Here is a 23,925-nt window from a genome sequence, read left to right as displayed (position 1 = left end):
GCCAAAGAGAGGCTGAAAAAAAACAACACCATACTCGCTGTCTACTCAATTTAAGTGTATTACATCTGTGTTTAAATTGAACAGTTACAGTAAGTACAAGTGTGGTCCAAAAAATAAAATTCTCATGCTGGATTTAAAAAAAGAAATCCTTTTTACAACTGCAAATAGAAAGAACATTTTACATGCTAATAATCAGAGAATGCTTTTCCATTTCTACCTAAAAATGTGAGTGCTGTTACACACTACAAAGAGCAAAGATTTGTTTTTTAAAAGAATGTTACTTCTGCAGAAAAGAATGCAAGGAACATTCATTGTGAATAAGAAAAGCCTGTGCTAGGATGTTTGTGGAGCGTAGTTAAATAAATAATAGCTGTATTAATAATTACAGAGCTATTCTAAATACATGTATAATCCAAATACAACTGGATTAGATTCAAGTATTTTGGACAAGAGGTTCAATTAATGCTTCTCAAATAAATAGTGTACAAAAAGTAACCAAAGTGTCAACAACAATTCAAAGTTTTGGGAGACAAACCCAGATTTTCTCTCGTTCAATGCCACACACACGCACAGTTTTTATCCCCTTTATTTTTACAGTACATTCACTGTTAAAATCTGACATACAATAAAAAAGTCTTCACCTTAAAAGATTCTTATCAGATCTTAAGAAATGGCCAAACAGTTTCTTTCATACTTGCTGTAGATTTCCAGGACTTTTCCCAGCCACATCAATCGTCTCTATGGCTATACTGTACAGCAGTGTGTTTTCCTGCAAAGCGAGGCTTGCTTAGTTATGTACAGGAGGGCAACAGGAGCTGGACAGAAGTTTGTTGTCGTATGAATACAAGCGATCCTTCAGTCTCTTTCTTTCTCTCGATCCCCTTCCTCATATTCATTCTCTTACATTAATCTGAGGTTCAGCGGACGTGGGTAGCATAGCTTTCCTTCATTAGTCCCTCCTCGTAGTCTGTCTGGCACAAGATCATGTTGTTCTTCAGGAAAAATTTGTCTCCCACACAAAACCTGCATAACACAAAGACACACAAAGGTGGGTGTTTAAACAAATATCAAGAAAGAGTCTCATCATAAGTGCCAAGCTATAGGCTGCCAGACCCAACAAGCTACAATTATGTAGGCTTATTTTCTGAGTGCTGTTATGCACAATACCTTAATATAAAAACAGAGTGTAGTTAAGTGAGTAAATTAATAGAAGTATTAAAAATTACACAGCCATTTGTCACTACTAAATAGCCTTATACTGAAAAGCTAAACATTCAATCTTGCTTCTTCACATTGTTTTTTTCACAATTTTTTCATTGTAAATGATGGTATTTTTATTTGTATTTTTTAATATGTGTAAAAGATATCGGAATGGCCTAATCAAGCTTTGTTCCCTTAATAATAAGCATGAAAATACAAGCTCACTCTGCCACTACTCTGCTCCATGGCATGTGCATTTATGTACAACTATGCTCTTACTTTTACCTAATTAGATTTAAATTAAGGTTTAAATGGTTAAAAGAAGGGGCGGCACGGCCTCACAGCAAGAAGGTTCTGGGTTCGATTCCCGGAGGCTGCCCTGGTGCCTTTCTGTGTGGAGTTTGCATGTTCTCCCCGTGTTTGCGTGGGTTCTCTCCGGATTCCCCGGCATCCTCCCAGAGTCCAAAGACGTGCATTAGGTTGAATGGACTCTCTCCATTGCCCGTAGGTGTGAGTGTGTGTGTCTATGTGTTGCCCTGCGATGGACTGGCGACCCCTCCAGGGTGTACCCTGCCTCTCGCCCATAGTCAGCTGGGTTAGGCTCCAGCACCCCCGTGAGAGCATTAGGGAATAAGCGGTTTAGAAAATGGATGGATGGATGGTTAAAAGAAGCACATTTCCTCTTTCATCTAGAATGTTAGCTGTCAATACCTACTGTACATATCCTAACTGACCCTGCTGTTACTGATGTTAGGCTTTGTGGAGCTGATTGCATGCTAAAAATGTAGATAAAGTAAGAATGTGTCTCAGCAAATTAGATTTCAGTATGTAGACCTCCACCTCCTACCTTTTTAGCTGTGACCTACACCTGCAGCATTTCTGCTCTTCTCTGGTGACCTTTTGTCAGGCCTTTTTCAAACCTCCATGGATTTGGTCCATGAACTCAATAAAGGCAAATTCAATGGCTCGAACATGAGGCTGGACGAAAGCCCAATTGATTTCCTGTCACCTAAGGCTAATCTGTGGCTTGCTAGATGGAGATTTTTTTTTTACTAGATGGAGACTTATATCAAATCCTTTTCCCCATCACTCAGACACTTCTCACAAATTTAGTATAACTTATTTCTCTCAATCTCAGATTTTCAGCAGGTAGAAAAATATATCTAAGGAAATGCACATTAAAATGCATGTGCAGTTTAACCTAGTAAGGCTGAAGACACATATTTTGCTCAATGATAGACCAGAGACAGTAGTTTTGCTTTCCCTTCATGATTTGATATCTTGTGGTAAACCATTTATCCTATGTGGAATACGTTTTCTCAAGGTTTCCTTTTTGTTCAACAATTTCATGAGGCTCAACAAAAACAACGAACTACGAACAACTACGAAAGTGTCAGAATCCTGGGCTGGCTCTCCCAGCCATCCTGTTGTTGTTTTTGCCCTGGACCACGCCTTCTCCCTCGCCATGCCACGCCTCGGCTTTGGACCATGCTCACTCCCTCTCTTTCCCTCGGTAGACTCCTGGCAATCAGCCCAACTCGCCACACCTGTGCTTCCACTCTGTCTCCCATTAAAGACTCCTGCAGCCCAGCACTGGGTGCTGGGTCATTGTCACATTATCGCCTCGTCGCGCTACGCTGGTCATGTTAGGTCGGTTACTGCTTTGAACTATTGAGGCGCTCTGTTGCCGGTTGGTCACGCGTTGCTTGGCATTTAAGACGTGCAAAGGCACCTATCTTGTGTTTCACGTTTTGCAGTAGCCTTTGTTGTTTATGCCATGCTTTAGTTTTGTTGTGCAAGCCATGCCATACCATAGTCTCATGTTCATGCCATGCATTAGTCTCGTGTTCATGCCGTGCCTTTGCCACATTCTGCTCGTTTTTTTTTTTGTTCAGGCCAGGTTTTAGCCACGTTAAGTTTTGCGTCCTGTTGTATTCGGTTTTGTTTTAAAGGAGTGTTTTGTGGTTGACTTTTACTTAAAATAAACTGTTACAATGGACTCATGGCCCACACTTTGCTCTGACTTTGTCCGAACTGACTTTCACAGTCCCGATCCGCCATCTTGAGCCTGGGCAGCATCGGGCAGCATGATCAGCTGTAGGTCTAAGACTCATTAATGCAGCAGGTAGTTTGTTCTACATATGTTTACTCTGCAAGAGTAAACGTATGTATCGTAGCTTTCTGGTCTAATTTATTTGTAGCACTTCAACATTTGTTTAAAATCTGCAGTGCATTTTAAATTGAAAATACTATTATTATTTATTACCTTCATTGTAAACACAGTATTAATTGCACAATTTGGACTGGCGATGATTTGCGCTTCTTCCATAATAATCATGGATAATCAAGGAAGAAACTACAGTTCATAGATGTTATTCAAGGACGGTTTGATAAAGATTCAGCGTGTTTTTCAACTGAACTGTCAGCCAAGGTAAGTGCATTATCAAATGAATGCGCCTGTCAGCGGGGAAGAGATCAACTCTATTCAGTCGCTCTTCAGTCCCTGCTGCTGTCTCCTCCCCAGTTCACACCTAAAGTGTCCAAACCAATGAATGCGTTTCCAGATTGACTGGTAATGCCGTACGGGTTGCTCTCAGTTACAGCAGCAGGGAAAAGAAAGTTAGCTGTCCTTGTCGATGCCTTGACAATGTTTTATCGTCTGTAACAATCTGAACAGTTTTTATAGTTTTACAAGGCGTAATATGACGCTTACGTTTGATCATTGCTCGTATTCCATATAAAAGAGAACAAGGACTGAATAGGTATGCTGTTAATTGCTACGATCTTCTGTCAATAAAATATAAAATGTTAAACCTCTGAGCCCTGACTTTTATGTCTTCTTTGGATTAAAAAACAAATGTTGAATGTTCTAAAATAATAATAATAATAATAATAATAATAATAATAATATTAATTAACAATAATATTGCCGCCCTTTGCGGCTCCCAGTGTTCATTTTTTCATTGAAAACGTGGGTGTTTCGGGTGGCCGACCCCCCGTCTAGATCATCCTTATTCACTTTTTTAAATTTAGTATTGTAGTAGTAGTATTGTAACCTTAGTTAGTATTCCTTTTTATTTATTTTTTTTTATTTTATGTTTGGGAAACGTGGGATTTCAGCTACTGTGATTTTATTTGTAATTAACATTAGTTCCTACCTGCCCTTGTTGATGGGGGACAGGAAAAAGGTGACACGCGTTGGGTAAGAGTGGCGTAAAGAAAAAAGTGTACATGTGCTGTACTGTCTTGCCGTGTGGTGCATTAAAGAAGAATACCACGTAAAGAAAATTGTAGCCCAATTATTACATACAGCCAGAGGAGACGGAGAACGGTACCAATAGCGAGAAATCAGGGTTACAATAGCTTGTCTGCCACAAATCGAACGCTGCACGCGTGCACCACAAGTGACCAGCGGTTCGTAGTCTTGGGGATCCATGCACTAAATATTACAACAATGTTATCTCGTTGGTCAAATGATAATGATGAGACGCTGTTTTTCCAATAATTAGAATTAAAAGAGTGCTCCCACTGAGACGAAACCTGCGACGAAAAACTTTACAGCCACGCTTCTTAACCACTAGGCCAGCTAAGACTTGCAAAGTGGCTGTTCTACAACAGGCTATATGACACATTTAACCACGATGTTTTAGGACCAAAAGTGGGAGTCAATCGCCCTCTACAGGCCAAAAGGACGTAACACACTCTCTATCGCAGTGCAAACAGGGTGCTGACGCGGCGGACACGAAAGCAAACCACGGTGGGGGCTGTGACTTTTAACTGCTGCCACTGTATTTGTTTATTTATACATAACCTCTGTAGGGTGTACCCTTATTCAGAAAAACAGGAACTGACTCCAGCTCACCTGTCAGTAGGAAAATTGATTAGGATCAGGATGGATTAATGAAGCTGGAATTAATTGTGTTTTTCTCTTGTCAGAAGCAATCTCCTAGAATCTCTGACCCCATTCTCTCTGGGAAATCCAAGTGAATGCCAAGGAATGCCAATAAAAATTACATTAGGACCAAGGTCTGAACAGCATGAACGTGTAGTTTGGTCACTCACCTCTGATTGCAAAGTTGACATGCGAAGCAGTCCAGGTGGTAGACATTCTCCTTTGCCCTCATGACCATCTCAAAGGCTGGAATTAGCTTGCTGCAAGCTGCGCAGTTGCCAGTTACACCAAACAACCTAGTACAAATACAATAAAAATACAGACACACATAAATAATAAATGTATGTACTACTACAAGAAATTGTTTTAGACATTATATTTCAAATATATACCGAGAGTGAGGCTTTAGTACAATTTTCATATGGCCAGTGACAGATTATATGAATGTCGCAGCCTAGAAATGCCGCCTGACTGATGCGTTATTTAAACATGGTCAAGCACAGCCTCAGTAAGTGGCCTGTGTGACCTACCCTCATGCTGACATAGTTAATGCACAGCTGCCTTGTTAACTTACTGATAAATTTAAATATGACAATGTGGCAGGACGCAGAACACACAGAGGATGGTAAACGCAAAAATGTAAAACTACTACACCATGTGGTCCCATTGTTTAATGGTGAGCTAAGCAGTGGTAAGTCTGGGTTCAAATTCTAGTTTGGGCACTTTTTTTAAAGTAGTTTTACTGCATTTCTTTACAAGAAATGGCTAATTTCAATCCCAACAGTGTTTATAATAATGTTTCAGTGCAAAACAAAACAAACAAAAAGAATTGTAATATTATATAATTGTAATATCTAATATCAATTTTTGAGAAGACAGTTGCCGCCTTTCATATAAGCTTCATCAGTGACTAATAATACATCGTATTAAGGACTCAGGTGTGTATAAAAAGAATCCCAGTACACTAGACCTGTGGCATTCAGCCTTCGCGCCGCTAGGGGTGCTCTTGTGTTTTATGTGGGTTATCTCCTGAGTTTGTTTCCTGCCTGTGTTGTAATGAGTTGATGATGCCCACCTGCTTTAGGGTGTATTTAATTAAGTAATGCCTTTTCGTTCACCCATTGCTGGTGTGTTAAGCCGTAAACACAGTCGTAAGCCCAAAAGCTACGCCAAGTTATGTTACCTGTGTAAGAGAGGAGTTTTGAAGAAGTGAAGTTTTAGTTTCTTTTTATGTCCTGTCCTTTTGGTCATCTGTGAAGATTGGTCTTGTTTTACATATTTAGGATTTTGCCTGTTAGGAACGGAGCGTATTTCAGTTTTGATCTGTTGGATTGTTTAGTTGTCTCGAGTGAATGTCTTGTGTTTCATGTTTAGGTTTGTGTGCCCGTTGGTGAACGGAGCGTTTACATTTGTTATAGTAGTTACTTTTCCTGCATAGCAGTGATTTTTAGTTCACACGTTTTGTTGATGTTTGTAATTAATAAATCATTTTTATGTTTATTTTCTGTTTTGGGTCGTGCATTTGGGGTCTTCCCTGTTCCCCTGCAACCTGGTCAGTGGATGCGGCCACTGACCAGGTTGCAGGGGAACATCAATTCCAAGCAAGTCAGAATCTGAGTCACAGCCTTACTTGAACATTAATCTAAGGTCAAACTGCTATGTTAAATATATCACATACAGAATACTCAAAAAATATATCTAAAACAAATATATAATATAATATATATGTTTTTTACACAATGCCTGCCAATATGATGAAGTCAAAATTGATGTCAGATATCTGTTGCTGGCTGTAATGACATTTTTTTTTTCATTTAGAGTGGCCATATTATGCCCCCTTTCCACATATTTAAAAAGGCCTTGCGGATCTCCTGAATGCATGGCAACGGTCAAATCTGGTTGTCAGATCTCAATGAATCCAAATACCTCAAATGCCTAATCTTAGTGTCCGTGGAGAATTGTCTCACAGAAGAAACAAAAAGACAGGAGTCCAAAACTCGAGCACATATTATACTAAAAAGGCACCTTTTATAATTGGATGACGGGTAACTTTGTGTCTCTTTTCTTTCATAGATGTTCTTCTCCCTTTTTGTCTTCTTTCTGTACGTTTGTACCAAAGGTGCAGTGGCTGACCCAACTGTCCTGTCTGTGTTCCATTTGCTCTATATTTTTTTGTTTTGATAAATTATCCCAGTAAACACAGCACGGTATATGTTTTGTTGGCATAATTGGCATAATTTGTAGGCTTCATTAAAACCTTTACAATTAAGCTACAAAGCTCCTACATACTGCAGCCTTTCCGTGGCATGCAGCTTGTACAGAAGCTTGTACAGAAGCCTGAAATACATTGCAGAAAATTTCCTGCCCTTCCCCTCAATCTAACTGGTTCAGTCAGATGTCTGCCCACCCTGACCTCATTAGTATGCGAGAAGTTTCTGTGGTTTAAAAGAGGTTTTCCTCTCCAAAGTTGGCTATTGTTTGCTCAAGTCTGACATGCTGAAATTTCTATTTGATTCTATATATTATTCTATATATAATTCTATGTGTTTTTTGTGTTTATGCTTGAGATGGTTTTAACACTAAATAAATAAATTGAATTCAATTGATTTGAAGTATCTTGGTATTTTCAAACTATCCAATTGGGCAAGACATTGAACACCAAGCTGTCGACAGTGTGTCAGCCTAATTGTGTTTGTGTGTGATTGGGTGAATGCAAATCCAGTGTTAAAGATTCCTCTATGCTATAGAATTGCAAAACCATAAAAGGGCCGAACCATAAAGAGGTCACAACAAGTACAAAGGAAGTACAAACTTGAGAAACATTCTTGTTGCATTTGGGAGTTAGTGCAGATGTTCAAACCCAGAAAGGCTCGGAGATAAGAATGACAATGTATCACATATAACGAGTGCTACGTTATCAATAATCAAATTAATTTTTATTTACTTTAATAGAAACAATTTTGCTGGATTTCTTATTAGTGTAACGTGGACTCTAGTGTGTTAACTCTATAATCCTCTAGACACCCATGTACATATTGTAACTATACTATGAAAGTGATAATTACTATAAAATTATTCATTAAAAAATTACCATACTGTAAGCACATCAGCTGTCTTTCTTACCTTAGATAGTCTCTCCGACACAGGATGAGATTGGCTTTGGTGTAGAGCGTCGAGCCTACCTCACCTAGTCTGCAGTCACAGCAGGCACACTTAAGGCAGTCCTCATGCCAGTACTTATCAAGGGCCTTTAGCAGGTAGCGGTCCTTGATCTTCCGGTTGCAGCCAGCACAGCCTTTTGGCTTAGTGTCCGGCTGGACGGAGAGCATTTGTATACCTGGGGAAAAAAGAGAGATACTTTAAACATTTAATTTGAATGTAATGACTTTTGTTAGGTTAGTGTTATGAACATGCAATATTTCATCACTAAATCTTTAGCAGTGTTAGTATCAATTGATATGCAGGTATTTAACATTGATTTAAAATAGTGCTTAAAAAAAGTAAAAACGATCAAACTCATATTTAAAAGTAATAATGAATAAAATGTCATTCATGAGATGAGATTGACATTAATGCAACACAGATTAGGTGGGCTCTATAATTTCAATTGCTGTCACAATCAAGATCGAAAAAAATATTATTGATGATTATAGGCCATGTTGTGATGAGAAATAATACCAGGCATTGGCATATTGTAAAATAGAAAAATAAAAATTCTAAAAATGGCCAAAATAAGCCTAGATTATTAAGATTTTAGTCACTGTTTAGTTAGCAAAGTTTGAAGCATACTTTAAAATAATTATGTCCAGAAATGAAGTAACAGGTGCACTACAGTATTTTAGTATTATACTGTACATTAAGTTGTATGTAAAGATCACTACAGGCTAGAATGCCTGTATTTGCACAATACTTACATTCATCTCAGCTGTACATTGTAAACCCTAATTACAATGCAGTTACTTTGTAGGATTTTGCATGTGGCACATTTTTCACAGAGTAGATATTTGGTGGAAAGAAGAGGAGAACACTATTCGTTCACTACTTGTGCTACTCTTTGTATGCCAAAAACTGATATTTTGACTTATTTTTACTTTTTTTTTTTAATTGACCTTTTTTATTTTAAGAAAAGAAAGAAAAATATCTTATGGTTATCATTTAAAATATAGACAAGCAGACAAGTTGAGATTTTCCATGTTTTGAGCACAAAGCACCCAAAGCATTGCTGTTTAAGTGTTGTGACAAGCAGCTCACAAAAATAATAAGCCACAGTTTCAGATGTCCTGAACACTTTTTTAACGCCGTACTCTCTGTGCTTAAGGGGGCGTGGCAACAGGCCAGGAGCTTTGCAGTGGTCTTATTGTTTGACCTAGACTCACTGTGAATATCCTTTTGTTGGCCCACTGGGAGCAAGGAGGGGCATTGAATGTAGAATCGCACCAGGCTGGAATTAGTATTCTCACTATTCTCTTGGAAAAGGCACACCCCGAGTCTCTTTTGTCCTCCACTTAATGCATGCACGTACGTACGCACGCACACACATGCGCACACACGCACACTAGCCTATATTTTACTTAAGTCATTTGAAAACACCCTTTACTGACTTGCTTCCTTTAAACCTTAGCTACTATACTTCAATTATTGCTGCCCTTTACTTGCCCTTCAGTTATTCTTACTTGTGGACTTTTCTTCTTGTGGATAATGTTTAAAATGCAATCCAAACTTAACATCTGCACATCCACATACAGTACTACACAACAGTAAAACCTAAACAATACACTCTGTCAGGTTTATCAATGAACTGAATAAACCTTTCTTTAAGCTAAGTTAAACAGGAAAACGTTCTTTTAAAGCTTCAGTGTTGGAAAGAAAATACTGAAAATTATTTGAAAAACGCAAATGTGGTTCTTAAATTAGAAATGAAACTACGAAAAATATTTTTCTAACATTTATATACTTTTAGTTAAGAGGTTTTTTTTTTAAAAGCAGTATCAAACAGATTGCAAAGCAACAGGACAGCGTATTTGTTCTAGTGTATTGTTGAAGCTCCTTAAATGTTAACTGTTCATTAACTGTATTTAGTTTTGTGCATGCGTGTGTGGGTGGAGAGGGAGGGGGTAACTGATGACAAAAATGTTCTATAAAATAAGTACTAAATTCCACTCCTTTCTCCATTTCCTTGTATCACTGATGTCTTGCAGGTATTGCTGACACTGTTTCTGTGGCCACATGGGCTATGATCATTTAAAATGAAAGCGAAAGAAAATGGAGGAATTTAGTCGAGAACAGTATATTTCAGTCCCAGCTGTTCGCAAATAAGATGTTGACATTTTACCCTATCGATTTAATTACCGTTGCCATGGCAGCCAAACGACTGTAAAGGCCAGTAACAGATTTCGCGCGCGCGCACACACCTTCTCTCTCTCTCTCACTCTCTCTCTCACACACACACACACACACACACACACACACACACACACACTCACTCTCTCTCTCTCTCTCTCCCTCTTACTAGATTCCACAGGCACACGCAGCAGCATATTAACGTTATGATCAGCAACAGAACACCAAACAAAGGATTGTGAGTAGAATAACACAGGTAGTAGATATGGTTGATCAGCCGCATCTTAGACGTGGGTTTGCAGTCGTCGACACAGAAAGATGTTGTAACTTGTGCAGTAATATACCAAACACTCATAAAGCATAAAAGCAGTCGCTCAAACAAAGCGTCTTACCGAAACTTTTCTCTCTTTTCTGCATTTGTTGAGCCGCTGTAGCAGCAGTAGCACCAGAGACGCGGCAGTCTGTTTCGCAGAAAGCTGTCTGCAGGGACACTAGGATCGAGCTTTGTTAGAAAACGAACAATCCAACAAGAGAAGAACGAAAAGATTGGGGCAACAAATCGCACGACGATGACCCTAAAGCTAGCTGCTCATCGCTTCCCGGCGCCCACTCTGCGAGATATCCCACTTATCATCATCCAGAGCTGTATGTTTAGTGAGACGCAGCCAACGAATGACAGGACGACAAAGAGATGTTTTCCTCCGCCGCGCAGCGACCACCTAATCATAGCAGCTCCCGCTTCCAGCTGCCTCACTAATCAGCGCTTTGGCGTGTACCCTGGCAGGGGGTTCACAAAACTACCAAACGGTTCGCTCGCTCTTCGGCGTTACAGTATTTTAAGAACATTTTATCCGACTATCCAAAGCTATTCACAGGCATTTAAATATAAAAATAGCCTGTTTTAAATACGACACAATATGCTCTAAATAGCCTTTAAATTAAGGCATTTTTGATGAAAATATACTCAATCACTTACCTTTTTTAAAAAAATATATATATACATAAACCTGAAGCAAGATCTAGCCTAACCCATCACGAGCCAAGTCTGACAAAACTGTAGGCCTACAGGCTTTCTAGGAATAAAATAATGAAATCCATATAGATCACACAAAGCAGTAGTGTAGACAGCCTACACAGGTGCAGGTGTTCCCCCGCCCGCCGTAGAGCCATACGGGGAGTGTGCGGGGCCCGGGGTGACGTGCCCAGTCAACTGTTAAGATAGGGGCAAGCCATATTATTTTCTAAATCAGTCACTCGCCGGCGGAGCATTGTACTACGATAATAATGTCATTGACCCTTTACAAGCATCTTCAAGGAATAGCACGAATCGCTCTCGTCATCCTTTAAACATCAAAGGCCACGAGCACAAAAGCAAGGCGGGGCAACATTATAAACAAAGTTTATTCAGGATAGAGCAGACTGAAGTAGTCAGAATTTAATTAATTTTGAAGTTTCCTTTTTGATACCAGATTCAAATTTATCATTTGCAAATTTAGTCATATGCAGTACAGTGCATTGGTGGCCAAAATTGTATAAGGCACTTTTACAGTTTTCGGTAACATGGGTCAGTATTAAAAAATAAAAACAACTCGCTGACCAAGATAAACAGGTGTGGCAACAATGTGAGACCATTCCTGATAGCTTTTGTGGCTGTATCCCCACTCAATACAAAGTGTTAGAATGCAATGTCTGCTACACAGTCATTGTAGTCAATATCATAGGGTTCTTTAAAGAGAGAATTAAGAGTGCAGTGTTAGTCAACCATGTGAGAATGATGTTTTGTTGACCTCTTATGTTTTACTATTTACCTAAGGCATTGCTGCACCAGTCTTTATTTTAACAACTCTTCAACTTCAACTTCTTTGCCATGGTATTGTGTCTGGATAAAATTCTAAAATTATGCACTGAGATGGCCAGTAAAAACCATGAAAGATGGAAATCACCAACATTGCAAATTACCTTTTTTCTGGACATTGTAATCATGCTTTTTCTTGCAGAATGTATAGTGTAAGCAAAGCTGCCACCTCACTTCTTACACTTTCCCTTTATTTACTATCACATAAAACAACAAAACACAGAGGGGGACGTCACATGGCTTAGATCAAGTAACTTCAAATAGGCCATGCAAAAACAATAAATGCCTTTATCTTATAAGGCAAATTCTGCATTCTGGACTTCATCCTACCTTCCTGTTCCCTGTTCTTTTTAACTTGTCTGATTACCAAAGGAGAAGGAAGGCATATTTTGATGGCTCGTGGGGAACACAGCTGCACACAGCCCTCCCTCTGTCATAAAATAAGCACCAACACAGAGGGCTTAACACATACCTTGAAGGCAGGGACGTCCGAAACAAACCCAACACTGGTGTATATATATCCGTGCTGTCTTGATTTTAAATATCCTCAAGGCAACCTTGTCAGAGCAGCGCTGATTGCCTGAAGAAAATTTGGCAACAGGGGTTAGAGAACATTTACTTTTATGCTGGAGTTGTTGGGATTGGCTGATTATCCCAAAAATGCACCCCACATCTGAAAGCACATCTTTCTTCCTTGCTGCTTCCTCACCTTGTCGCTCTCCTCTGTCTGTGTGTCTCTCTGGTTCCCTGGCAAGGAAAAGCAGTGAAGCTTTTTTTTAAGCCCATTCAATAGGTCCCAAGTTAGCAGCACACGAGCTCTGCCAAGGAAAGCAGTGCATGTTGTTCTAATGGAGCTCATTAAGCTCTACTTACAGATGTTCTTTTAACATAATTGATCTGCAGCAAGTTGAGAGGACGGCAACCTATTCCCCAGCCCCCAATTATGGTCCAGTAATTAGATCCCCAACCCACCTACTCCACATTTACCCTTCTAAAATTCCGAAATATCAAAGTCTTTTTTTCTAAACTAACCCCCCCACACGCAAAACTATATTGACAGTCAGATCTGTTAACCTTTGTACTGTAGCCAGAGTTAGCAGTGCAGTCACTCCAACAGACATACGTCACTTACTTTTCAATTCCGAATTTTCTGTTTTGTCTTTTTTTAGTGACGCAGATAAAAAAATAGTGAAACAATATGACGTGTTTTAATTATAATATATGTAAAGAGAGAATTATCATTCTAAAGTGTCATTTATTATTATGAAATAAACCATCTGATGGCAACTCTGAACCAATATGGTGGGAGCTGAGGATACTAATAGGCAAGGATTGATATTGTACTGCATATGTCAATAGGTGCCATATTATCATTAATCTTAGTGCTATAATATGAAGCACCTGAGAATATAGTAATGTCCTACACTACCTGTTACAGTAAAGATATGGAAAAGAGGAAAAAGAAGACAGGCAATAGAGTAGCAAAACCAACAACGGCACCAAAAAAAACGTGAGGAGCTAAGTGTGCCTTTCATTGTACACTTTTAGGTATTTGAAGCTAACCTACAATTTGGTTTTCTGCCTTATTGCACATATATTTCAGACTTTTCCCATTCTCTTGGATTTTTGGTAAGACAAGCAGGAGACCAACACTCAAACTATGACAATTTTCTTTTTGAGAGGCATGTCAGACAAAATAGACCTGATCAATGACAATGTCTGTGGAACACTCCACATGTCCACAACTCTGCCTGTACGTCAAAATTGCACTGGTGTCTACTGTAGCAGGATTCTGGGAGGCCAGCAGCCAAAGTCTAGTTCCAGCTGCTGGTTGGTCCATTCTGTTTGGCCGTTGGTTGGCGGATAGTATCCTGAGGACAGGCTGGACTGGGCTCCGATCAATAAGCGGAACTCCTTCCAACTTTGCCATGGGGACGAAATGGACCATCTGGGAGAACCTGTCGATGACAGTCATAACCACCGTGTTACCTGATGAAGGGGGCAATTCAGTGACAAAATCCAGGGCAATGTGCCACCAAGGCCGGTGGGGGTCTGGGAGGGGACGAAGAAACCTGGATGGCTTTTGGTGTGACGATTTGTTGGCGGCACATGTGCGACAGGCTTCCATGTACTCCCCGGTGTCCTGCTTAGACCAGGGCCACCAGAACCGTCAGCTGACCGCGAACGCCATTTGATCAACTCCAGGATGCCGACTGAAGGGAGAAGCGTGGGCCCAGTGGATAAACTCTCCTCTGAGTTCTGGTGGCACAAACAAACGATTAGGTGGCCCCCCCGGAAAAGCCGAAAGGATTCTGATTGCCTCTTCCACTGAACGCTTGATTAAATGTGTTGCTGTCTTGAGCTACTACTTGAGGTTTTTGTGGTCCATATAAACTATGAAGGTCTGTTTAAATTCACGTCAGGCCCACTGGTTGCTGTTTTTTGGGCAATTTAACTTTCACCTTTCATATCGTACCAGAGTCCAGCAATGGCAAGCCAGACGCTCTGTCTAGGATCCATGATGCCGAGGTCGAGCCAGAGGAACCCGCGATCATCCTGCCTGCCGGTTGTGTGGTCAGGCATTAAAGTGGGCGATCGAGGCTTGAGCATCCACCTCCACCACGAACTGTCGGGTCGGGTCAGGTAGCTGTAGGATGGGTGCTGAGGTGAAACTCCTCTTCTGATGTTGAAACACCTGCTCCGCCTCAGGTTTCCACCGAAACTGGACCTTGGATGACATGAGAGCGTGAAGTAGAGCCGCTAGCAAACTGAACCTCCAGATAAACCAACCGTATAAGTTGGTGAAGCCCAGGAACCTTTGAACCCCTTGCCTGTCCTGCAGCGTCGGCAATTCCTCCACTGCCTGGGTCTTTGCTGGGTTCATCAACACCTATTCCTGAGAGAGGACAAATCCTAGAAATTACACAGTGGATGCATGAAACTCACATTTCTCTGCCTTAACAAAGAGATGGAACTCACGGAGGCGCTTTAGAACCCTGCAAACATGGAGCCGGGGTTCCTCCTTGTGCCTGGAGAAGATCAAGATGTCGTCTTGGTAGACAAAGACAAAATAATACTGCCCAGAACGTCATTGATCAGGCCCTGGAAAACGACAGGGGCATTGGTCAGCCCAAATGCTATCACTAAGTATTTTTAATGGCCATTGGGTGTGTTGAATGAAGGTGGTTTTCGATACATCTCCTTCTCGGATCCTAACTTGGTGGTAGGCATTGTGGAGCTATAATTTAGTAAATATTAGCTTCAGACAGTAACTCGAAGGCTGGGACAGCAGGGGAAGAGAGTAGGAGTCCCGAACGGTCACCTCGTTGAGACCCCGATGATCGATGCATGAACAGAGCGACCCGTCCTTCTTTCCGACGAAAATAACCCTGCTCCGTGATGATGACGGATGGATGAGGTCGGCCGCCAAAGCGTCATCCAATTAAATATTCATGGCCTCGCGTTCCTTGGGAGAGAGCTGAAACAACCTGCCCTTGGGTGGTGTGGTGCTGGGTCTTGCAGTCATGTGACCGTCGACATGGGAGTGACGTCGCTCTCTGTTTACTAAATACGGGCCATAGGTTGTGATAGCACTAGGGTACCTGATTGCGGCCTAGCTAGTTGGCGAAGCGGGAATCTCGGTCGGTTGACTCTCTCCAGAGGTTTCTGTGTTCCTGGGGTGGGCAAGCTGAGTGAGAGCTGATCTGCTGCCGCAACGATGCCAAACGCTAATTAAGTTCCTGATGTCAAAAAGTTGACTACGTCCAAAAGTTGACTACGGCAAAACGTTGAAAACGAGAAAACAAGAAAACGTTGACAAAAATTAAAACGATGACAAAAGATGGCGATTAAAAAGACGATTATGAAAAAGATGACCATGGTCATACTAAGACAAGATTAAAAATATGACAATGATTCAAACGTTCACCAAGGTAAAAAGATGTCAAAGATTAAAAAGTTGACCAAGGTGCATTGTTGACAATCATAAATAAGCTGACTAGCTTTTTGATTTGTGAGTGATGTGAGTGATTACTAAACTATAAAATAGTCATTAGATAGTCATAGTTTATCATTCAATAGCAAGAATAGCCCTATTAAAGCAAAAGATTTAGATTAAGCCCTTTCAGAATAAAAGCACCCTAATAAGTGTGAGTGGTTATTTACTGAACTCTAAAGTAGTCTCATTAACGATTGGTAATTATTCAGAACCAGAAATTTTCTAATCAGTCTTGCCATTAAAGGTAATAAATTGTAATTGGTGCTTTTATTTTGAAAGGAAATGTGTGGGGGTAATAGCGTAACTGTCAATTAGTCTTTAAATAATCATAATTAACCATTCAAAGGCAAAAACAGTGCAGTTAAAGCTAATAAATGGCATTGGTGCTTTTATTTTGAAAGGATGTGGAGGCCGCATGTGTGGGTAATTATTAAATTGTTAATCTATCTTTAAATAGTCATAATTACCCATCTAAAAGCAGAAATATTGCTATTAAAGCTAATTATTTGGCTTGGTGCTTTTATTTTGAAAGGATTAAGAGGAAGTGTGTGCTTAATTACTACACAATCCAATATTGTAGTTGAGTAATCAGTAGTAAGCATGGAACTGCTCTGTACACAGAGCATCAGCAGCAAATCTGCAGCTGCGCCGTCGCCATGGAGACGAAAGGCGGGAAAATTAGGCTCACTCTGCTCTGTAAAAGCGAGTTTCACCCTGTATGAACAGGCTTGTTCCAGCTAAACCATAATAGTTATCACAAAAACCTTTTCATTGTATGAGTCCCAAGGCTTCAATGAGCAAATGGTGTGAATTTTATGTTTGAGGACAAAGGTTTGTAGCCACAGTCGCAATTTCAAAATACGTCTACTCTTGTTTTTCTCGCCAGACGTCTGCCGAAAATTATCATTAGGGTCTATGGGAGAATTTCGGGATCTCTCTGTGCTTTGAGGTTGATAGCGACTAAAGTATAGGTCTGAGGGTATATCCAGACACATCATTAGAAAGAAGACAAGTATGACTACGATTTCGTGAAATAATTACGTTGATAGAGTAAAAATTGTAGTGACGAGTTAAAGACAGAAGTTCTGTCTTTAAAAAGCGCACCCGCTCACTCTAGCTGTGACATCACGCACTCTAACTGAAAATGTAACAAAAAACACACTAAATTTAAACGCTCACAAGTTGAAAAGTATAGAAGATACGAGGACGCAGATTGACACTGATAAAGTTGAAATAGATAGACGCTTTTGAAGTTGAAATGACGTTTCTACGCCAAAGTATGACGATGATAGACGCTGATAAAAAGAGGGAAGTTGACAAAAAGTTGAACGATGACTCCCTTAGACGACCATTATAAAAAAACAACGGAAAAAGTTGAATAACGTTAAAAGTTGAAAAGCTGAAAACGTGAAAAGTAATAGCCCCCATCTCCTAAAGATGACACACGTTTAGAAAGTTGAACGACGATTCTACGATGAAGCGTTGAGACGATGAAAGCAACCGAAAAACGGGTGAAATAAGAATGTTGGGGGACCTCTTCTGTATAATCTGTTATTAACAGAATTATTATTAAGGTCCCACATGCTCAGACAAAGGAAATACTCCGGCCTGCATGTAAAGTCCTCATCCTGATAGTAGTGAGTGAGAACAAAGAGATTTCAAATCTCAGCGCCAAAACCAGGCGCAAGGCTGGGGACCCATACCTGGCTCCCCCGCTGACATCCAACTCCCGCTGACACAAGCGACAAACGGAGGAGAAACTTGGACGTCAGCCGGAAGAACTTGGACGTCAGCCGTCCTGATTGGATCAAACAATAGGACGGGCGTGACCAAAAACACGGTTATAAAAGTCGCCGTGACCGAAGACTCGTCCCTTGTTCTTTCCGACCCTGTCCCGTTTTCCCCTGCTCTTTCCGACCCTGTCCCGTTTCCCCTTGTTCTCTGCGATCTTTCCTCCCTTTCTTCTCTCCGACTTCGTCCCGGACCCTTCTCTCCTCGCACACGAGACCACTGCAGACCTTTCTTTTCTCCGCACGCCTGGAGCCTCTACCGCAGCCAGCAGCTGAACTAACGGAGACGTCGTCAAAGAGAACGGGCCTGATCACCCATCTACTTCCAGCCACATGGCAGGAAACCGCCAGCTTAGCCGCCTCACTCGCCGCCGCATCAGCTGATCACGACGCGATCACCGCGACGCACACCTGGACCGGACTGGACCGCAACAGCGCAAGCACGCACGCACGCACGCAACGCCGGAGCTTCTCACCAGGATTGAGCAGTAAGGCAGAGGCATTCTTAGGTCTGAGCAGAGTAGAACTTTTAGGGGATCAGTAATTGTTTTGTTGTTGTTTTCTTTTCCTGAACACGCGATCTGATCACTGTGTATTTCCGCGATCACGTGACTGTAACGCTGTTACCGATCTACGTGAATCTAAGAGGTGCACATTGAAGCGTTGTAACCTGTGATTTCGCTAGCTTAAGTGCTTTATTGTGTTACTGTTGCGGTGCTCTGTCTCTTCTGCGACCACGCCAAGCGCACGTTTCAACCACCGCACGCTTCCGCAATCACGTGACTATATCGCAGAATATAGCCCCACGTGTTTGTGTGACCACAAGCCTTATCCACGCTAGTCCCACTTCACACTCCTTTACACGCTTCTTTCCCTGTGAGCGCCAGACACGCGCGCTCCATTCAAAGGGCTCACCGGCACACGCGCACAGCTGTGCCACCTCACCACGCCTCTAAAGGGGGGCGCTCCTCCTTCCTCCTCCTCTTTCTCTCTCTCTCACACACACACACACACACACACACACACACACACACCCCTCCTATCCCAGGTAACGCGCATACACATACAGTACTTCCAGACGAACACACCATAAGATTAAGTTGTGATTTGCTGAGTTATTCAAGATAGTGTTGACACTAGAGTTAATATTAACTGTTTAATAAAGCGTTCATAATTTAATTGGTCGTTGTTTGTGATTATTTGTATATGGTTTTGCAGCACTAGTGAATTGAGTCGGCTATGGTACGGAGTTCACCCTTCAACTAACTTAAATACAAATGAGACTGTATTGGCTATTCCAAATCGGTTATTGGTCCCTGGTAACAGGGTGGTGCCCCGTAAAACTAAGTAATTATTAATTCAATTAATAATTATTAAATCAATAATAGTAAGTGCTTCACTTACCAAACTATAGACATTCGTCATATAGTTATATATATTTAAGCTAATAACCAAGATTTGTGACTCTAAATTATAAACATAATTGGTATCTCCAATCAGGAGCTATAAATCCAATTATTATAATTTGTGCTCCTCGCATATCCCCAACAAGAATAATAAAGAGCGAAGATACCAATAGTGTGAGAGCTGTTCAGCTCTCCCACTAATTAAATATTAAGTGTGATAGTGATAAATTGAATTGGCTGAACTAATTTCACTACTTTACACCCATTACAGAGACCCTAACCTTTACTATATACTATATTTTACTACAGCACAAACACAAGTTGCTGTTATTTTTTCCATCAGCCTTAGCAGCTCAAGGCGGTAATAACCTCCCGTCTTGAGCCGCTACAGTATTAAGGAGGTCTCCCAGCAGTATAAACCTATAGCAGCTTCAGAGCAACCCGAGACATCTCTAACTACTAGATTTTGTCACAATCCGGGTTCTGTATGGCTATTTCCTGTTTTATTTTGTAGTCATTTCCGGTTTCTGTTTCACCATATTTCTTTCTCACTTTATTTCCGGTCACAGTACTTGTTCAGCTGTTGTCATTTTGTCATCATAGATCTGTATTTAACCACCAGTACTTAGTTTTCAGCCAGATCGTCGCTTTTCTGTACCTCGTTTCAGCGTTATCTTGTTTTGTTATTCTCCGTTGCCAGAACCATATTTTGCATAGCCCTTGTCTGTACTGTAGCCTTACCTGCCTGTTCCATTGACTGACCACCTGCATTTGTGACTTCGTCATTGCCTGCTTCCTCTGTACTGTCGTCATTCTGCCTACATGTATTGACTTCTGCCTGTACCCGACTTCGAGTTTGGATTAAACCCTTCTTACTTACCTGTCTGCCTCCTGTACTGTGCGTTTGAGTCCATAAGCCTAGAAACACGTCCGTGACAGCTTTAACAAAAATAATGGTTTGAAGCCTTCTAAAAACGTGTCTACTTCTCAAACCTGAGGTGGGAGATGGTTCCACAGGAGAGGAGTTTGGTGAATTAATTAAGGCTCTGCCTTTTATTCTGCCAGCCTCTTTCTCCCCCTGTGTCACTTACTGACCACGCCCCCATCTGACCACTCCGCCTGTCTGACTACTCTTACTTCCTGTCTCCAATTATTATTTAATCTAACTCACCTGTGATTTTCTCGATTCCGCTTTATATGTACTGTATCTCATGCTTTCCGACTCTGCTAGTCCATCTACTTCCTCATGTTGCCAGGCTTCGGCAGATGTTGACCCACATGCACAGTGCACTCGAGGGCTTGATGAGAAAACAGTGTTCATTGTATCGGCGTAGTCAGGCAGTCCAGGTCATACACAGAGTCTCAATTCTTCAAGTACAAAAGGCGCAGGCAAGATCAAATCCGGTAAACAGGCAGAGGTTCGATTCACAGTTTAACTCGGCAGAGGTACAGGCTAGGGCTAGGCAAAACTCAATGGTCAGACGGTCAGGAAATTTACCACAAGATCCAAGGCGAAGGTACAGACGAGGGTCAGGCAGGAATCAGAGGTCAATGACGGACGTGATCAGAAAACTAGATGGCTATACAAGAACGCTGGAATGTGGCACTAGGACTCGACAATCTGGCAGCTAGAGTGTGTGAGAGGTGGAGGCTATATGCTGGTGTGTAGACAGGTGTGGATAATGGGAACCGTTAATGACAGAGAAACAGCTGAGATGAGGTATGAACAGGAAGTCCTTTTAGAATAAAACAGGAACTAGCACAGATCGTGACACAAAAGCGATCAATATGTCCAAATACCACTTACCTATACCAATCGAAACATACAGTATGTGAAGGTGTTCATTCTTGTCCACCCTTTCCAAATCTGTACAGGCCACTAGGGGGGCGGGTGTCTGTGCAGCCATATCTCTGCCTAGCAACAACTGACTGTGGAAAGTGAGACGACGATCTATACTGGCAAGGGCCATTACCGTGACATTGAAGAGCAGGGTCATACGGTAATTTATGGTTTCAACTCTTAGCATGATTTTTCCTACCCCCAACCATGGAAATAGGGATAGTGCCACTTTCTGGCCTGTAGTCCAGAGCTTCTTGTCCATGGGGACCTCTGATCCCCAGATCCGATCACTTTCCTTCAGGTCAATCACTCGCTTCCGTAGCCGTCCCTTGGAAGTCGTCTGCTGTGGTGTTATCACGTAGGAGCCATCTGAAACATAAACAGGGGCACAGCGTCCTACCCAATTGGGTGGAAGATGCACATAGATTGTGTGTCCACAAACATAATTGATATCAGACTGTGGGAGAGTCCCCATGAAATCAGGACCATCATAATAAGGGACACACTGAACCCCCTTTGGTGCCTCAGAAGTGTTGAAATGGGTGGCACTGCGAGTGCAAGGCATCTTCACAGTCTGGCAGTGTTTCAGAGGAACTTCCCCTACTGAGATGGCTAAATCCTTATTCTTTAAAAGAGAAAAGCTGCTGCTCTGGAAACAGTGTCCCTTGAACTGAGGAGGAAAAGGAACATGATCAAATAAGATGTCTGTGGAGAAGTTGGCACTCAAAAACCGTGTATAATTACGACCCTGGTATGGTGGAGGACGTTGAACTAGTCCTTTCGTTTGACCTCGGAAAGAGGCAAGGAAAGCATCAGGTGACACCAGTGAACGTAAAGTGTCTGGATATAACTGCTCTTGCTGTGGGTCTACAGGCTGAATTTGTACATCAGGGTTTGCGACAGACTTTGGCATGTTTCCACACACATAACAGCCACTTCATGTAACGATACCACGAGTTAGTGTGATACTACTCAGGAGGTCTCTCCTCATCCTCAATGAGGTCAGGGAGTGGCCTAGCATCAATCAACAGTACAAGGGCAGTTAGTCAACTCCCGTGGCTGGACAGTGTCCCCTCATAGTATCTCCTTATGAGAATGCCCCCCTAAGTGAGAGAAGGTCCCGCTGGTTTCTTCACTGCCGTTGAGACGACCAGTGCTCTAAATGCTGCTGACCCCCTTTGTAGGCAGACGTTTCCCCTCACTCGGTTGGGTTTTTTCTCACGGACAATACTACTCGGTTGCCTGTACCTGTTGTCTTTTGCAGTTTGTGTTGTGTATCCACCTAGAGAGGCCTTCAACTTTGCAGGCTGTAGGTGTAGCCAGCGTCACTCTGTACGGGCCTCCCATCGAGGTGAGGTCCAGTTCTTGCGCTTTATGACTTTGATGAAAACCCCGGTCACCAACCTGCAGTGGTCCCTCCTGTGGACAAGGCACATCTTGAAAAGCATTTTCAGAAAAACATTTCTTGTGATGTTTTAACACCTTTGACATAAGGAAGGCATTGGAAGGGTTGTTGAATTGGTTTGTCAAATATTTCCTTGAGGTTTATATTTAGCGCATGTGATGCATCAGGAACAATTTTTTTTAGAATAATTTGTAAATGCATAAGCAGTATAGTATTTGTTTTTTATCCACACCATCCCCCCCGTTGAGACATGGCAAGGCCCACGTCTCAATATTGCTGCTCCTTTATAGAGGGATGTTGGTAGGACAGGTTCCCCTCGTCAAACATAGTAATAACTTTTCTGCAGTTTGTCCTTTGAGTCCATTTTTCTTTTCACTTTTGAGAGTGCAGTGCATCAAATGGCTATTTTGCTGGTAGTTGTACCGCTTTTAACAAATTTGTCATTAAATCACCTGCATTGTAGTCTTTCCCGTTGATGTCATCATGCCTGTATTTTCCCATTGACTGGTAAATATATGAATAGTTCATTGTGCGTATCTGCTATCAATATAGATGGTAACTATCTGACCTGAGTTTGCATGCCTTAGTCAGTGCAATTATTCCTGCTGCTTGTGCTCTGTAGTGTGAGGGTAGCGGTTCTGCTTTCAAGGTCTCACTATCAGTCAGAACCACACAGCCACTCTGTGTTTTTCCAGTTTCAGACCAGTTTCCAGTTTTGTGCTTGGTCCATCCACAAAGAGAAATACAGAACCAGGTATTGGGTTGTCCTGTAAATCTGGTCTAGGTTCTCTACTTTTGAACACTCTATGTCAGGGATCGCTCGGAAGAGGACCCACATGCACAGCACAATACACGATTTTCTGGCGTTAAAGAGTGTAGTTTATTCCAGTTGCAGAGTGAAGTCCAGGCAGGGTCATACACAGGCGATCAGGCAGGTTACATGGGATTAGGCAGAGACGTAGTCAGGGGCAGGCACAGATCATAACCGGGAGGAGAGTACAATACCATACGTAAGACGGTGAAGCGTGGTCAGGCAGGCAAACAAGTTCGAGCATCAAAACCAGAGAACACGAAAACACGGCAGGAACAATGAACTGGGGAAAACAACGATGAACACACGAACAACGATCTGGCAAGGGACCTTGGCAACAGGTGGTGGCTAAATACAAAGTGACTTAATTACTGATAAAGTGCAGGTGT

At 41.7% G+C, this 23,925-nt stretch overlaps 1 protein-coding gene across 2 annotated transcripts; it reads right to left on the bottom strand.

Annotated features, from left to right (window-relative positions):
• Positions 1-40: 40 nt before the first annotated feature.
• On the bottom strand, positions 41-13,021 carry lmo3 (LIM domain only 3). 2 transcript variants are annotated; one of them, XM_029162404.3, is made up of 4 exons: positions 12,760-13,021; positions 8,216-8,429; positions 5,263-5,388; positions 41-1,023 (listed from the first exon to the last, which is right to left on the bottom strand). In XM_029162404.3, the coding sequence occupies exons 2-4, from the start codon at positions 8,419-8,421 to the stop codon at positions 918-920; spliced, it is 438 nt and encodes a 145-aa protein (XP_029018237.1). In that variant the 5' UTR covers positions 8,422-8,429; positions 12,760-13,021; the 3' UTR covers positions 41-917. The 2 variants fall into 2 exon arrangements, with proteins under 2 accessions (XP_029018237.1, XP_029018236.1); XM_029162403.3 differs by lacking the exon at positions 12,760-13,021 and adding an exon at positions 10,825-12,727.
• Positions 13,022-23,925: the final 10,904 nt, after the last annotated feature.

Source organism: Betta splendens, chromosome 9 (assembly GCF_900634795.4).
Source record: "Betta splendens chromosome 9, fBetSpl5.4, whole genome shotgun sequence".
Lineage (NCBI taxonomy): Eukaryota > Metazoa > Chordata > Actinopteri > Anabantiformes > Osphronemidae > Betta > Betta splendens.
The sequence above is the reverse complement of the archived record's forward strand: the minus strand, read 5'-3'. Positions and strand labels throughout refer to the sequence as shown.